The following is a 16,965-nucleotide window of genomic DNA, read 5'->3' on the forward strand; positions in this document are numbered from 1 at the left end:
GCACCAGATGGCAGCACTATTTCCTGTTATGTAGTACTAATGTTATACATTACCAAGAGCACTAGATGGCAGCACTATTTCCTGTCATGTAGTACTAATGTTATACATTAGCAAGAGCACTAGATGGCAGCATTATTTCCTGTCATGTAGTACTAATGTTATACATTAGCAAGAGCACTAGATGGCAGCACTATTTCCTGTCATGTAGTACTAATGTTATACGTTAGCAAGAGCACTAGATGGCAGCACTATTCCCTGTCATGTAGTGCTAATGTTATACATTAGTAAGAGCACAGAATGGCAGCACTATTTCCTGTCATGTAGTACTAATGTTATACATTAGCAAGAGCACTAGATGGCAGCACTATTTCCTGTCATGTAGTACTATTGTTATACATTAGCAAGAGCACTAGATGGTAGCACTATTTCCTGTCATGTAGTACTAATGTTATACATTAGCAAGAGCACTAGATGGTAGCACTATTTCCTGTCATGTAGTACTAATGTTATACATTAGAAAGAGCACTAGATGGCAGCACTATTTCCTGTCATGTAGTACTATTGTTATACATTAGCAAGAGCACTAGATGGTAGCACTATTTCCTGTCATGTAGCACTAATGTTATACATTAGCAAGAGCACTAGATGGCACCACTATTTCCTGTCATGTAGTACTAATGTTATACATTAGCAGCAGCACTAGATGGCAACAATGTTATACGTTAGCAAGAGCACTAGATGGCAGCACTATTTCCTGTCATGTAATACTAATGTTATACATTAGCAAGAGCACTAGATGGCAGCACTATTTCCTGTCATGCAGTACTAATGTTATACATTAGCAAGAGCACTAGATGGCAGCACTATTTCCTGTCATGTAGTACTAATGTTATACATTAGCAAGAGCACTAGATGGTAGCACTATTTCCTGTTATGTAGTACTAATGTTATACATTAGCAAGAGCACTAGATGGCAGCACTATTTCCTATCATGTAGTACTAATGTTATACATTAGCAAGAGCACTAGATGGCAGCACTATTTCCTGTCATGTAATACTAATGTTATACATTAGCAAGAGCACTAGATGGCAGCACTATTTCCTGTCATGTAGTACTAATGTTATACATTAGCAAGAGCACTAGATGGCAACACTATTTCCTGTCATGTAGTACTAATGTTAGACATTAGCAAGAGCACTAGATGGCAACACTATTTCCTGTCATGTAGTACTAATGTTATACATTAACAATAGCACTAGATCTCAGCACTATTTCCTGTTATGTAGTACTAATGTTATACATTAGCAAGAGCACTAGATGGCAGCACTATTTCCTGTCATGTACTACTAATGTTATACATTAGCAAGAGCACTAGATGGCAGCACTATTTCCTGTCATGTAGTACTAATGTTATACATTAGCAAGAGAACTAGATGGCAGCACTATTTCCTGTCATGTAGTAATAATGTTATACGTTAGCAAGAGCACTAGATGGCAGCACTATTTCCTGTCATGTAGTACTAATGTTATACATTAGTAAGAGCACAGAATGGCAGCACTATTTCCTGTCATGTAGTACTAATGTTATACATTAGCAAGAGCACTAGATGGCAGCACTATTTCCTGTCATGTAGTACTATTTTTATACATTAGCAAGAGCACTAGATGGTAGCACTATTTCCTGTCATGTAGTACTAATGTTATACATTAGCAAGAGCACTAGATGGTAGCACTATTTCCTGTCATGTAGTACTAATGTTATACATAAGCAAGAGCACTAGATGGCAGCACTATTTCCTGTCATGTAGCACTAATGTTATACATTAGCAAGAGCACTAGATGGCAGCACTATTTCCTGTCATGTAGTACTAATGTTATACATTAGCAGCAGCACTAGATGGCAACAATGTTATACGTTAGCAAGAGCACTAGATGGCAGCACTATTTCCTGTCATGTAATACTAATGTTATACATTAGCAAGAGCACTAGATGGCAGCACTATTTCCTGTCATGTAGTACTAATGTTATACATTAGCAAGAGCACTAGATGGCAGCACTATTTCCTGTCATGTAGTACTAATGTTATACATTAGCAAGAGCACTAGATGGTAGCATTATTTCCTGTTATGTAGTACTAATGTTATACATTAGCAAGAGCACTAGATGGCAGCACTATTTCCTATCATGTAGTACTAATGTTATACATTAGCAAGAGCACTAGATGGCAGCACTATTTCCTGTCATGTAATACTAATGTTATACATTAGCAAGAGCACTAGATGGCAGCACTATTTCCTGTCATGTAGTACTAATGTTATACATTAGCAAGAGCAGTAGATGGCAACACTATTTCCTGTCATGTAGTACTAATGTTAGACATTAGCAAGAGCACTAGATGGCAACACTATTTCCTGTCATGTAGTACTAATGTTATACATTAACAATAGCACTAGATCTCAGCACTATTTCCTGTTATGTAGTACTAATGTTATACATTAGCAAGAGCACTAGATGGCAGCACTATTTCCTGTCATGTAGTACTAATGTTATACATTAGCAAGAGCACTAGATGGCAGCACTATTTCCTGTCATGTAGTACTAATGTTATACATTAGCAAGAGAACTAGATGGCAGCACTATTTCCTGTCATGTAGTAATAATGTTATACGTTAGCAATAGCACTAGATGGCAGCACTATTTCCTGTCATGTAGTACTAATGTTATACATTAGTAAGAGCACAGAATGGCAGCACTATTTCCTGTCATGTAGTACTAATGTTATACATTAGCAAGAGCACTAGATGGCAGCACTATTTCCTGTCATGTAGTACTATTGTTATACATTAGCAAGAGCACTAGATGGTAGCACTATTTCCTGTCATGTAGTACTAATGTTATACATTAGCAAGAGCACTAGATGGTAGCACTATTTCCTGTCATGTAGTACTAATGTTATACATTAGCAAGAGCACTAGATGGCAGCACTATTTCCTGTCATGTAGTACTATTGTTATACATTAGCAAGAGCACTAGATGGCAGCACTATTTCCTGTCATGTAGCACTAATGTTATACATTAGCAAGAGCACTAGATGGCAGCACTATTTCCTGTCATGTAGTACTAATGTTATACATTAGCAGGAGCACTAGATGGGAGCACTATTTCCTGTCATGTAGTACTAATGTTATACATTAGCAAGAGCACTAGATGGCAGCACTATTTCCTGTCATGTAGTACTAATGTTATACATTAGCAAGAGCACTAGATGGCAGCACTATTTCCTGTCATGTAGAACTAATGTTATACATTAGCAAGAGCACTAGAGGGAAGCACTATTTCCTGTTATGTAGTACTAATGTTATTCATTTGCAAGAGCACTAGATGGCAGCACTATTTCCTGTCATGTAGTACTAATGTTATACATTAGCAGAGCACTAGATGGCAGCACTATTTCCTGTCATGTAATACTAATGTTATACATTAGCAAGAGCACTAGATGGCAGCACTATTGCAACAATGTTATACGTTAGCAAGAGCACTAGAGGGAAGCACTATTTCCTGTTATGTAGTACTAATGTTATACATTTGCAAGAGCACTAGATGGCAGCACTATTTCCTGTCATGTAGTACTAATGTTATACATTAGCAGAGCACTAGATGGCAGCACTATTTCCTGTTATGTAGTACTAATGTTATACGTTAGCAAGAGCACTAGATGGCAGCACTATTTCCTGTCATGTAGTCCTTCAGACATGTGCATGTTCCCTATCTAGATATCTCTTCAACAAAGAATAACATAAGCACATTTGATAATAGAAGTAAATTGGAAAAAAAACATTAAAAAACTGTTGATTAACTGAATAATGAAAGAAAATTTTGGGGTTTTATGTCCCTTTAAAGGGACATTAAACTCCTGACTACAACTACAGTAGAATGGTTACTAATCACTTGCTTTTGTATTCCCTCCTGTACCTGCAGCTCTCTTTAAAGCTGTTCTCTTATTACAGAATCCATTTGCTAAAGTCCTGCATTTTATACTGGGCGCTGCCATCTTGTAGCACACGTATTGTTTCATCCTGTGACAGAAGCAGATCATTTTCACAGATCTGCTGTTTGACAGCTGTACCTTTCACTTCAGTTTCGCTCACATAATAGAGAGTATAAGAGTTACTATTTTGCAGGTTTTTTGCACAGTTTAAAGGTTACAAAATAAAGATAAGCTCCAAGATGGCGGTGCCCAGTGTGAAGATACAGAGCTTCACTTATTAATAATCGTAAGGGGTTAAATAAGAGAATGATTTTGAAGACAGCTGCAGCGCAGGATGAAAAAGCAATAACATGGTGAGTACTAACGATTCTATTGGAGTTGTACTCAGCAGTTCAATGTCCCTTTAAAGGGACACTCAAGTCAAAATTAAACTTTCATGATTCAGATAAAGCAGCAATATTTATCCCTTAACGACCGAGAACGTGCCAGGCACGTCCTACAAAAAGTGGTTGTTAAGGACCAAGAACGTGCCTGGCACGTCCACTGGGGTTTCAAGTGCTGGAAGCGATAGTGATCGCTTCCAGCCGCTTTCAGGGTATTGCAGCGATGCCTCAATATTGAGGCATCACTGCAATACCTTTTTTTAAGCATCCGATGCAGAGAGAGAGCCACTCAGTTGCCCTCTCTGCATCGGCCAGAGATGGTGCCGATTGTTGGTGGGTGGGAGAGATACGAGGGAGACGGGTGGGCGGCCCATCGCTGGAGCAGTTCTTGTCCCTTGTCCATCAGTGCATGGAAAATGTCAGGAGCGGGGGGGGGTGGGGGCGCACAAGCGCGGGCTACACAACTTTAAAGGGAGGAGGGAGGAAGGGGGAAGGAGGGAGAGGGAGACGGGGGGAATAAATGTTGGGAAAGGGATCTGGGAGGGGGGAAGGGTATTGAGGGGGGGGCAGCTACACTACAGAAAAAATTGGGTTTATTGTTTTATGGCAAAAAAGCATAACATTTTGACAACTGGGTACTGCCCTACAGCTGCCAGTACCCAAGATGCCGGCAAATAGGTAGAGGGGGGAGGGTTAGAGTGATGTTTGGTGGGGATCACAAAGGTTGGGGGCTAAGGGGGGATCCAATACTGCATATATATATAAAAATAACAAAATAAAAAAAATAAAAAGCCTACACGCTACCTAATTAACGCCTTCACTAGTGCCAAAGCCATATATGTCTGCTATATAAATGATCCCAGAGAAGCATTTACAACCATGTCTGCCATAATTTGACAATCTGTTTGTAAATCATTTCAGTGAGAAATCTAAAGTTAGTAAAAAAGTTAACAATTTTTTTTATTTGATCGCATTTGGCGGTGAAATGATGGCATGAAATATATCAAAATGGGCCTAGATCAATACTTTGGGTTGTCTACTAAAATATATATATACATGTGTTGTGAAGGGATATTCAGTGATTCCTAACAGATATCAGTGTCCCAATGTAACTTTCGCTAATTTTGAAAAAAAATGGTTTGGAAATAGCAAAGTGCTTCTTGTATTTATTGCCCTATAACTTGCAAAAAAAAAGCAAAGAACATGTAAACATTGGGTATTTCTAAACTCAGGACAAAATTTAGAAACTATTTAGCATGGGTGTTTTTTGGTGGTTGTTGATGTGTAACAGATTTTGGGGGGGTCAACATTAGAAAAAGTGTGTTTTTTTCCATTTTTTCCTGATATTTTATATTTTTTTATAGTAAATTATAAGATATGATGAAAAAAAAAAATTGTATCTTTAGAAAGTCCATTTAATGGCGAGAAAAACGGTATATAATATGTGTGGGTACAGTAAATGAGTAAGAGGAAAATTGCAGCTAAACACAAACACAGCAGAAATTTAAAAATAGCCTTGGTCCCAAACGGACAGAAAATTGAAAAATGGTCTGGTCACTAAGGGGTTAAGGGAGATATTTAAGATGCAACTGGTAAAATTAGACTCTCCCAGCAGATTTAGACCACTTGACTCTACAAGTTTATATATAGCAAGAGCACTAGATGGCAGCACTATTTCCTGTCATGTAGTACTAATGTTATACATTAGCAAGAGCACTAGATGGCAGCACTATTTCCTGTCATGTAATACTAATGTTATACATTAGCAAGAGCACTAGATGGCAGCACTATTTCCTGTCATGTAGTACTAATGTTATACATTAGCAAGAGCACTAGATGGCAACACTATTTCCTGTCATTTAGTACTAATGTTAGACATTAGCAAGAGCACTAGATGGCAACACTATTTCCTGTCATGTAGTACTAATGTTATACATTAACAATAGCACCAGATGGCAGCACTATTTCCTGTTATGTAGTACTAATGTTATACATTAGCAAGAGCACTAGATGGCAGCACTATTTCCTGTCATGTAGTACTAATGTTATACATTAGCAAGAGCACTAGATGGCAGCATTATTTCCTGTCATGTAGTACTAATGTTATACATTAGCAAGAGCACTAGATGGCAGCACTATTTCCTGTCATGTAGTACTAATGTTATACGTTAGCAAGAGCACTAGATGGCAGCACTATTTCCTGTCATGTAGTGCTAATGTTATACATTAGTAAGAGCACAGAATGGCAGCACTATTTCCTGTCATGTAGTACTAATGTTATACATTAGCAAGAGCACTAGATGGCAGCACTATTTCCTGTCATGTAGTACTATTGTTATACATTAGCAAGAGCACTAGATGGTAGCACTATTTCCTGTCATGTAGTACTAATGTTATACATTAGCAAGAGCACTAGATGGTAGCACTATTTCCTGTCATGTAGTACTAATGTTATACATTAGAAAGAACACTAGATGGCAGCACTATTTCCTGTCATGTAGTACTATTGTTATACATTAGCAAGAGCACTAGATGGTAGCACTATTTCCTGTCATGTAGCACTAATGTTATACATTAGCAAGAGCACTAGATGGCAGCACTATTTCCTGTCATGTAGTACTAATGTTATACATTAGCAGCAGCACTAGATGGCAACAATGTTATACGTTAGCAAGAGCACTAGATGGCAGCACTATTTCCTGTCATGTAATACTAATGTTATACATTAGCAAGAGCACTAGATGGCAGCACTATTTCCTGTCATGTAGTACTAATGTTATACATTAGCAAGAGCACTAGATGGCAGCACTATTTCCTGTCATGTAGTACTAATGTTATACATTAGCAAGAGCACTAGATGGTAGCACTATTTCCTGTTATGTAGTACTAATGTTATACATTAGCAAGAGCACTAGATGGCAGCACTATTTCCTATCATGTAGTACTAATGTTATACATTAGCAAGAGCATTAGATGGCAGCACTATTTCCTGTCATGTAATACTAATGTTATACATTAGCAAGAGCACTAGATGGCAGCACTATTTCCTGTCATGTAGTACTAATGTTATACATTAGCAAGAGCACTAGATGGCAACACTATTTCCTGTCATGTAGTACTAATGTTAGACATTAGCAAGAGCACTAGATGGCAACACTATTTCCTGTCATGTAGTACTAATGTTATACATTAACAATAGCACTAGATCTCAGCACTATTTCCTGTTATGTAGTACTAATGTTATACATTAGCAAGAGCACTAGATGGCAGCACTATTTCCTGTCATGTAGTACTAATGTTATACATTAGCAAGAGCACTAGATGGCAGCACTATTTCCTGTCATGTAGTACTAATGTTATACATTAGCAAGAGAACTAGATGGCAGCACTATTTCCTGTCATGTAGTACTAATGTTATACGTTAGCAAGAGCACTAGATGGCAGCACTATTTCCTGTCATGTAGTACTAATGTTATACATTAGTAAGAGCACAGAATGGCAGCACTATTTCCTGTCATGTAGTACTAATGTTATACATTAGCAAGAGCACTAGATGGCAGCACTATTTCCTGTCATGTAGTACTATTGTTATACATTAGCAAGAGCACTAGATGGTACCACTATTTCCTGTCATGTAGTACTAATGTTATACATTAGCAAGAGCACTAGATGGTAGCACTATTTCCTGTCATGTAGTACTAATGTTATACATTAGCAAGAGCACTAGATGGCAGCACTATTTCCTGTCATGTAGTACTATTGTTATACATTAGCAAGAGCACTAGATGGTAGCACTATTTCCTGTCATGTAGCACTAATGTTATACATTAGCAAGAGCACTAGATGGCAGCACTATTTCCTGTCATGTAGTACTAATGTTATACATTAGCAGGAGCACTAGATGGGAGCACTATTTCCTGTCATGTAGTACTAATGTTATACATTAGCAAGAGCACTAGATGGCAGCACTATTTCCTGTCATGTAGTACTAATGTTATACATTAGCAAGAGCACTAGATGGCAGCACTATTTCCTGTCATGTAGTACTAATGTTATACATTAGCAAGAGCACTAGATGGCAGCACTATTTCCTGTCATGTAGTACTAATGTTATACATTAGCAAGAGCACTAGATGGCAGCACTATTTCCTGTCATGTAGTACTAATGTTATACATTAGCAAGAGCACTAGAGGGAAGCACTATTTCCTGTTATGTAGTACTAATGTTATACATTTGCAAGAGCACTAGATGGCAGCACTATTTCCTGTCATGTAGTACTAATGTTATACATTAGCAGAGCACTAGATGACAGCACTATTTCCTGTTATGTAATACTAATGTTATACATTAGCAAGAGCACTAGATGGCAGCACTATTGCAACAATGTTATACGTTAGCAAGAGCACTAGATGGCAGCACTATTTCCTGTTATGTAGTACTAATGTTATACGTTAGCAAGAGCACTAGATGGCAGCACTATTTCCTGTCATGTAGTCCTTCAGACATGTGCATGTTACCTATCTAGATATCTCTTCAACAAAGAATAACATAAGCACATTTGATAATAGAAGTAAATTGGAAAAAAACATTAAAAAACTGTTGATTAACTGAATAATGAAAGAAAATTTTGGGGTTTTATGTCCCTTTAAAGGGACATTAAACTCCTGACTACAACTACAGTAGAATGGTTACTAATCACTTGCTTTTGTATTCCCTCCTGTACCTGCAGCTCTCTTTAAAGCTGTTCTCTTATTACAGAATCCATTTGCTAAAGTCCTGCATTTTATACTGGGCGCTGCCATCTTGTAGCACACGTATTGTTTCATCCTGTGACAGAAGCAGATCATTTTCACAGATCTGCTGTTTGACAGCTGTACCTTTCACTTCAGTTTCGCTCACATAATAGAGAGTATAAGAGTTACTATTTTGCAGGTTTTTTGCACAGTTTAAAGGTTACAAAATAAAGATAAGCTCCAAGATGGCGGTGCCCAGTGTGAAGATACAGAGCTTCACTTATTAATAATCGTAAGGGGTTAAATAAGAGAATGATTTTGAAGACAGCTGCAGCGCAGGATGAAAAAGCAATAACATGGTGAGTACTAACGATTCTATTGGAGTTGTACTCAGCAGTTCAATGTCCCTTTAAAGGGACACTCAAGTCAAAATTAAACTTTCATGATTCAGATAAAGCAGCAATATTTATCCCTTAACGACCGAGAACGTGCCAGGCACGTCCTACAAAAAGTGGTCGTTAAGGACCAAGAACGTGCCTGGCACGTCCACTGGGGTTTCAAGTGCTGGAAGCGATAGTGATCGCTTCCAGCCGCTTTCAGGGTATTGCAGCGATGCCTCAATATTGAGGCATCACTGCAATACCTTTTTTTAAGCATCCGATGCAGAGAGAGAGACAGTTCTTGTCCCTTGTCCATCAGTGCATGGAAAATGTCAGGAGCAGGGGGGTGGGGGCGCACAAGCGCGGGCTACACAACTTTAAAGGGAGGAGGGAGGAAGGGGGAAGGAGGGAGAGGGAGACGGGGGGAATAAATGTTGGGAAAGGGATCTGGGAGGGGGGAAGGGTATTGAGGGGGGGGGGCAGCTACACTACAGAAAAAATTGGGTTTATTGTTTTATGGCAAAAAAGCATAACATTTTGACAACTGGGTACTGCCCGACAGCTGCCAGTACCCAAGATGCCGGCAAATAGGTAGAGGGGGGAGGGTTAGAGTGATGTTTGGTGGGGATCACAAAGGTTGGGGGCTAAGGGGGGATCCAATACTGCATATATATAAAAAAAAATAAAAAGCCTACACGCTACCTAATTAACGCCTTCACTAGTGCCAAAGCCATATATGTCTGCTATATAAATGATCCCAGAGAAGCATTTACAACCATGTCTGCCATAATTTGACAATCTGTTTGTAAATCATTTCAGTGAGAAATCTAAAGTTAGTAAAAAAGTTAACAATTTTTTTTATTTGATCGCATTTGGCGGTGAAATGATGGCATGAAATATATCAAAATGGGCCTAGATCAATACTTTGGGTTGTCTACTAAAATATATATATACATGTGTTGTGAAGGGATATTCAGTGATTCCTAACAGATATCAGTGTCCCAATGTAACTTTCGCTAATTTTGAAAAAAAATGGTTTGGAAATAGCAAAGTGCTTCTTGTATTTATTGCCCTATAACTTGCAAAAAAAAAGCAAAGAACATGTAAACATTGGGTATTTCTAAACTCAGGACAAAATTTAGAAACTATTAAGCATGGGTGTTTTTTGGTGGTTGTTTATGTGTAACAGATTTTGGGGGGGTCAACATTAGAAAAAGTGTGTTTTTTTCCATTTTTTCCTGATATTTTATATTTTTTTATAGTAAATTATAAGATATGATGAAAAAAAAATTTGTATCTTTAGAAAGTCCATTTAATGGCGAGAAAAACGGTATATAATATGTGTGGGTACAATAAATGAGTAAGAGGAAAATTGCAGCTAAACACAAACACAGCAGAAATGTAAAAATAGCCTTGGTCCCAAACGGACAGAAAATTGAAAAATGGTCTGGTCACTAAGGGGTTAAGGGAGATATTTAAGATGCAACTGGTAAAATTAGACTCTCCCAGCAGATTTAGACCACTTGACTCTACAAGTTTATATATAATATAATCTTGAATTTTCTTGAATGTATAGTTGCATTATAACTTTTTGTTTTCTATCTTGTGTCCTATCTCCTCAGGAGAAGAATATGCCAAACACAGAGTTTCACATGGATGGTGCCGTTAATACCACATTTGATTTATTTGGCGCTGGTACCGAAACAGTAAGCACCACCTTACGGTACGGTATACTGATCCTTCTAAAGCATCCTGATGTTGAAGGTAAAGAGAATTAGATAATAATAATAATTCTGTAACATATTTACCAATAATCTCAAGATAATTTAGCATGTTACAGCAACTTATAGATAATACTTGAAGGGACAGTAAAGTCCAAATTAAACATTCATGATTCAGATAGGGCATGTAATTTTAAACAACTTTCCAATTTACTTTTATCATATCATTTGCTTTGTTCTCTTGGTATTCTTAGTTGAAAGCTAAACCTAGGTAGGCTCATATGCTAATTTCTAAGCCCCTGAATGCCGCTTCTTATTTGAATGCATGTTGACTGTTTTTAATAGCTAGAGGGAATTAGTTCATGTGTGCCATATAGATAACATGTTGCTCAGTTCCCTAGGAGTTACCTATGAGTCAGCACTGATTGGCTAAAATGCAAGTCTGTCAAAAGAACTGAGATAAAGGGGCAGTCTGCAGAATCTTAGATACAAGGTAATCACAAAGGTAAAAAGTATATTAATATAACCGTGTTGGTTATGCAAAACTGGGGAATGGTAAATAAAGGTATTATCTTTATAAACATTAACATGTTTGGTGTTTAAAAAAGACAAAATAGACAGATGCGCCACATGGCCCAATATTGTTTGGTCCAAAATCAACTATATGTATGAGAGATTGAACTCACATTTAGAAGAGCACCTCAATCAGTGCTAAGGGAGCAGTCTGGGATCTATAACAGTCACCCAGAAGACCAGCAGCCGGCAATGGTGTGATGTCTGTATCAGAGAGATAAGAGGAGACAAAGGTGCCTATATGGCCTAGTAATGCTTATACACGGATAAATCACTTGTGAGATAGAAGAGTGGTACTCACAATAGTTGTAGCATCTCCTTTGATGCTATAGAGGCAAGGTGGGATCAAAATAGTCACCCACCAGACTAGATCACAGGCCAACAGGACACAGGTGGATCATCCAGGGAGAATGGGAATCAGGGCAGATTCAGGATACAGCAGCAATCAGGGTTATCAGAGAATGTATCCCTCTCAGCCAAGGGTGAAAGGATGGTGGCAAATAATAGCAGCAAGTGTTCAAATATAAAAATTAATTTATTAAAATAATAAAAACAGAGCGACGCGTTTCTCAGCAACAAGCTGTTTCATCAGGCTTCATACAACATTAAGGAACACTTGCTATATATATACCCTACATCTAAATAATCTTAATCATTAGCACCTGATAATAGGAGGAGCCTAGAATACCATTGGTCCATAGTAAGTGTAATGTCTGGAAAGAAGACAAAAAATAGGAGTTGGACCACAGCTGCTGATATATATAAAATTTGAGAGGTTGTTGCTAAGTATGTAGCAGGAAGTTACATGAGCATTACCCCGGTGTAACAAGTAAAATCCCAGCACACACACATGAAGCAGTTTGTTATATGATATGCAAGTTGCAGCAGATTGAACTATGGCTGACGCAGCAAGTAAAAATTAAGGTTTTCAGCAGTGTATCTTGCTTCCTTGTAATCACTAATAGAATATATGAAAAACAGTAAATATGCGCAAAATGGAGATATAATGGCCAATGAGTAAGGTAACAAAATCAGCGGAGGGTCAGGCAAAAACAAAGTGTCAGAAAAAATGGGGAGTGGTACTTTGATAAGGAATTAGCACTAAAGACAGGTTGACAAAACTTATGAGAGATCTTCTTAGTAATGGTACCTTTAGCGGGCTGTAGTAGAGAGTAAACCGCAGCAGCGGAGTCAGCGGTGAGAGCGGTGAGAGCTGGCTTGTGGCGGCTGAGTTCGGCGTGTGACGTCACAGAGGCCAAGTTCCGGATTAGCGAAGCAGGTCTGTGTGAAGTTAGGAAGGCACAGGCTGTCAGTATCCGAACTGAGTGATCACCAAACAGGTTGGGAGGTTTGGGTGGAGCTTGGGCGGACAGAGAATCAATACCAAGCACTGACATAAGGTTGAGGGAGGTATTTAAAGGAATTTGTATTAGTATCTTAAAGGGACAGTATTATACAATAACGGTGAATTGCATATGTGTGACAGGATACCCCCTCCAAGGAGCGGCACCGAAGCTCAAGATCGAGGCCGATCAGGAAACCTCTGATGGAATCGGGATATCAGCCTGGGTGCGGAGATGCTAGAAGAAGGTTCCCAAGAGTTATGTTCCAAAGGGTAGTTTTTCCATTTAATAAGATATTGCAACACACCCCTCGATAGTCTGCTGTCCAAAATATCCTCAACCTCATATTCCAGGTTAGGGTCCACAGAAACAGGAGGCAAGGTGGCATCTAAGCCACGGTCACGAACATGGCGGTAGGGTTTTAGAAGAGAGACGTGGAAGGTAGGATGTATTTTTAAGCTGGTTGGCAGAGTGAGGCGAACTGCGTTACAATTTATGACCTTTTGTATAGGAAAAGGTCCTATGAAGAGTGGTGAGAGTTTCCTTGATGGTGTGGATAATCGAAGATTCTTGGTAGAGAGCCATACGAGATCTCCAACAGAGTATGCAGGTGGAGGTGTACGGCGTAAGTCATAGTATCTTTTCTGTATAAGTTTTGCGTCTTCAATGGCATGTTTCACAGTAGTGAAATTTGAGTCCATGGTGGAGGTTAGGTCTGATATGTGAGGATGGGTTGCGGCTAAGTCTGGAAGATATTGGAATTTTGGATGAAAACCATAGTTGGTATAGAAGGGTGTCTGTTTAGTGGTTGAGTGTATAGTATTGTTGAAGACGAATTCAGCAAAGTGTAACTGTTGGGACCAAGAATGTTGGTTATTATGACAAAATGTTCGTAGGAACTGCTCCACCCATTGGTTGCACCTCTCTGTCTGTCTGTTTGTCTGAGGATGATATGAAGAGGACAGGGATTTGTCAATGGAGAACTGTTTACAGAAAGCAGACCATAAAGAGCTAGTGAACTGAGACCCACGGTCAGTTAATATTTTACTAGGAAGTCCATGTAGTTTAATGACATTCACAAGCAACAAATGGATTGTCTCAGCAGCAGTTGGGAGCTTGTGATAAGGTATCAGGTGGAGCATTTTACTAAACAGATCTACTACAACAAGTATAGTTGTGTTTTTGTCTGATTTTGGAAGATCTGCTATATAGTCCAAAGCGATTTCTTGCCAGGGTTTATCAGGAGTAGGTGTGGTAAGCAGAAGTCCGAAGGGAGGCCTCTTACTTCTTTTCGAGATGGTACAGGCTCGACAGGTGTTTATGAACTGAGTAACATCAGGAAGGATGGTAGGCCACCAATATGACCTCTGTAGAAGTTCTTTCGTTTTTTGCAACCCACAATGTCCACCCAGAGGTAAGTCATGTGCAGAGCGTAGAAGTTGGTCACGTAGAGAAGGGGGAACGTAGAACTTCTGGTTGTGGCAATAAACACCGTCGTTATTCTTCCGTAAAAGATGTAGAGGTTTTAATGGGTCTTTGATTTGTTCGGACCGAAGAAGTGGTAGGGAATCTATCAAGAAGAGAAGGAAATTATTTTCTGGGATAACGTGCCGGTTAAAGGTATGATCTACCAATGTGTGTGGTATCCGAGAGAGAGCATCTGCTTTGCCATTTTTGCTCGCAGGTCTGTAAGTGATGAGGAAGTTGAAGCGTGATAGGAAAAGATTCCAGCGGACTTGGCGGGCAGAAAGCGTTCTAGTGGATTTAAGAAACTGTAAATTCCTGTGGTCAGTGTATACAATGGTAGGTGTTGAGGCTCCTTCAAGTAGGTGTCTCCATTGTTCGAAAGCAGCCTTTATGGCAAGGAGCTCCTTCTCACCCACTGGGTAATGTCTTTCTGCAGAGGTCAAGGACCTAGAGTAGTAAGCTACTGGGTGCAGTGGTTGTTGGTGAGACTCTCTTTGCGACAGGATGGCTCCAAGAGCGAAGTCTGAGGCATCTACTTCAAGGGTGAATGGGAGTTCGGTGTTAGGATACCTAAGGATAGGAGCAGATGTGAAAGTTGTCTTCAGTTTGTCGAAAGCTTCTTGGGCGGTGTTGGACCAGACAAATTTGATATTTTGTTTTGTGAGATCAGTGAGTGGTTTTGCCAGAGTAGAATAGTTCTTAATAAATTTTCTGTAAAAGTTGGCGAAACCAAGAAAACTTTGAACTTGTTTTCTGGTTGTGGGAACAGGCCAATCTAATACTGTTTTGATCTTATTTTCGTCCATGCGTATTCCCATATCAGATATGATGTAGCCCAGGAAAGGAATACTGTTTACGTGGAACGTACATTTTTCGGCCTTCACAAATAATGAATTGTTTCGTAGACGTGTAAGAACCTGACGGACATGCATCTTGTGCTCAGCGAGGGTTTTTGAGAATATTAAAATGTCGTCCAAGTAGATAACGACGTAGGTGTCTAGCACATCCTTTAAGATGTCATTGATCAGGTGCTGGAAGGTGGCAGGGGCATTGCAGAGACCGAATGGCATAACTACATATTCGTATAACCCATAACGGGTACGAAAAGCAGTCAGCCATTCGTCTCCTGCCCGCATCCTGATCAAGTTGTACGCGCCCCTAAGATCTAACTTGGTGAAGATCTTAGAGCCTACCAACCGCTCAATTAGTTCCGAAATCAGCGGTAAGGGGTAACGGTTTTTTATGGTTATTTTATTTAACTGCCTATAATCCACTATAGGTCTTAAGGAACCGTCCTTATTTTTTACAAAAAAGGTACCTGCTGCAGCAGGGGAGGTTGATGGCCTGATGAAGCCTTTCTTCAAATTTTCGTCGATGTAGGATCTGAGGTGAAGTAATTCCGGTTTGGAGAGAGGGAATATGTGACCACATGGTATGACTGCTCCAGGTAGTAAATCTATGGGGCAGTCATACGGCCTGTGTGGAGGAAGAGTTTCAGATTGGGTTTTACTAAATACATCTTTGAACTCTGCATATTCCATAGGTACATTTGACTGTAAATTCTCTGAGGTGTTTTGTAGAAGTAGATGTGGGAAACAGGTAGTTTTGCAGTACTCAGAGTTAAATTGTAAGGAGAGTGAGGACCATGATATCAAGGGATCATGTTGCCGAAGCCACTGTAACCCTAATATCAAAGGAAAATCAGGAGAGGTAATAACGTCAAATTTAATATACTCCCTGTGATGGCATTCTGTTGACATTAAGATGGGAATGGTTTCGAAGGTAACTGGACCAGTGGAGAGAACCTTACCATCAATTCCCCTTAAGTAGACAGGAGACAGTTTTTTATGCAAGGGTATATTATTTATTTTACAGAAAGTAGCGTCAATGTAAGAAAGAGAGGCACCGGAGTCAATGATCCCTTGAAGTGTCACCCGAGTTTGGTCCCACTGTAAGACAAGAGGAATTTTACAGTAAAGAGCAGATTTGAGAATGCTTTTTATTGAGGAAGTGAGAGTAAGCAACTTACCCTTTCTTTGACGGGTTAAGTTGGGACAGTCTCTGACCCCATGGTCTTCTGATGCGCAGTACATGCACAGATTATTTGTGCGACGCCTTAATTTTTCCTGGGAGCTCAGAGGACCTCGTAGGAAAGCGATATCCATAGGTTCAGCTGGGGATTTTGAATGTGTTGTGGGTGGAGTTGATGTGGTTTTTTGCCTATAGGGTGTGTTGTGACTACTTCTTTCATGATGTCTTTCCCTAAGCCTCCTATCTATACAAATACTGAGATCTATTAGTTGTTCAAGAGTAGGGGGTATTTGGGTACGTGATAGTTCATCCTTGATGGCTTCTGACAACCCTAGGCGAAATT

The 16,965-nt window shown here is 39.3% G+C and overlaps 1 protein-coding gene across 1 annotated transcript in view; it reads left to right on the forward strand.

Moving 5' to 3' along the window:
• The window catches only part of LOC128666904 (cytochrome P450 2C18), a 241,981-nt gene that overhangs the window by 177,899 nt on the left and 47,117 nt on the right, over positions 1-16,965 (forward strand). The window contains exon 6 of the mRNA XM_053721717.1: positions 11,110-11,251. Within this exon, the coding sequence (XP_053577692.1) occupies positions 11,110-11,251 (142 nt within the window). The remainder of the gene's footprint in view (positions 1-11,109; positions 11,252-16,965) is intronic.

The sequence above is a fragment of the Bombina bombina genome, chromosome 7 (assembly GCF_027579735.1).
Source record: "Bombina bombina isolate aBomBom1 chromosome 7, aBomBom1.pri, whole genome shotgun sequence".
Lineage (NCBI taxonomy): Eukaryota > Metazoa > Chordata > Amphibia > Anura > Bombinatoridae > Bombina > Bombina bombina.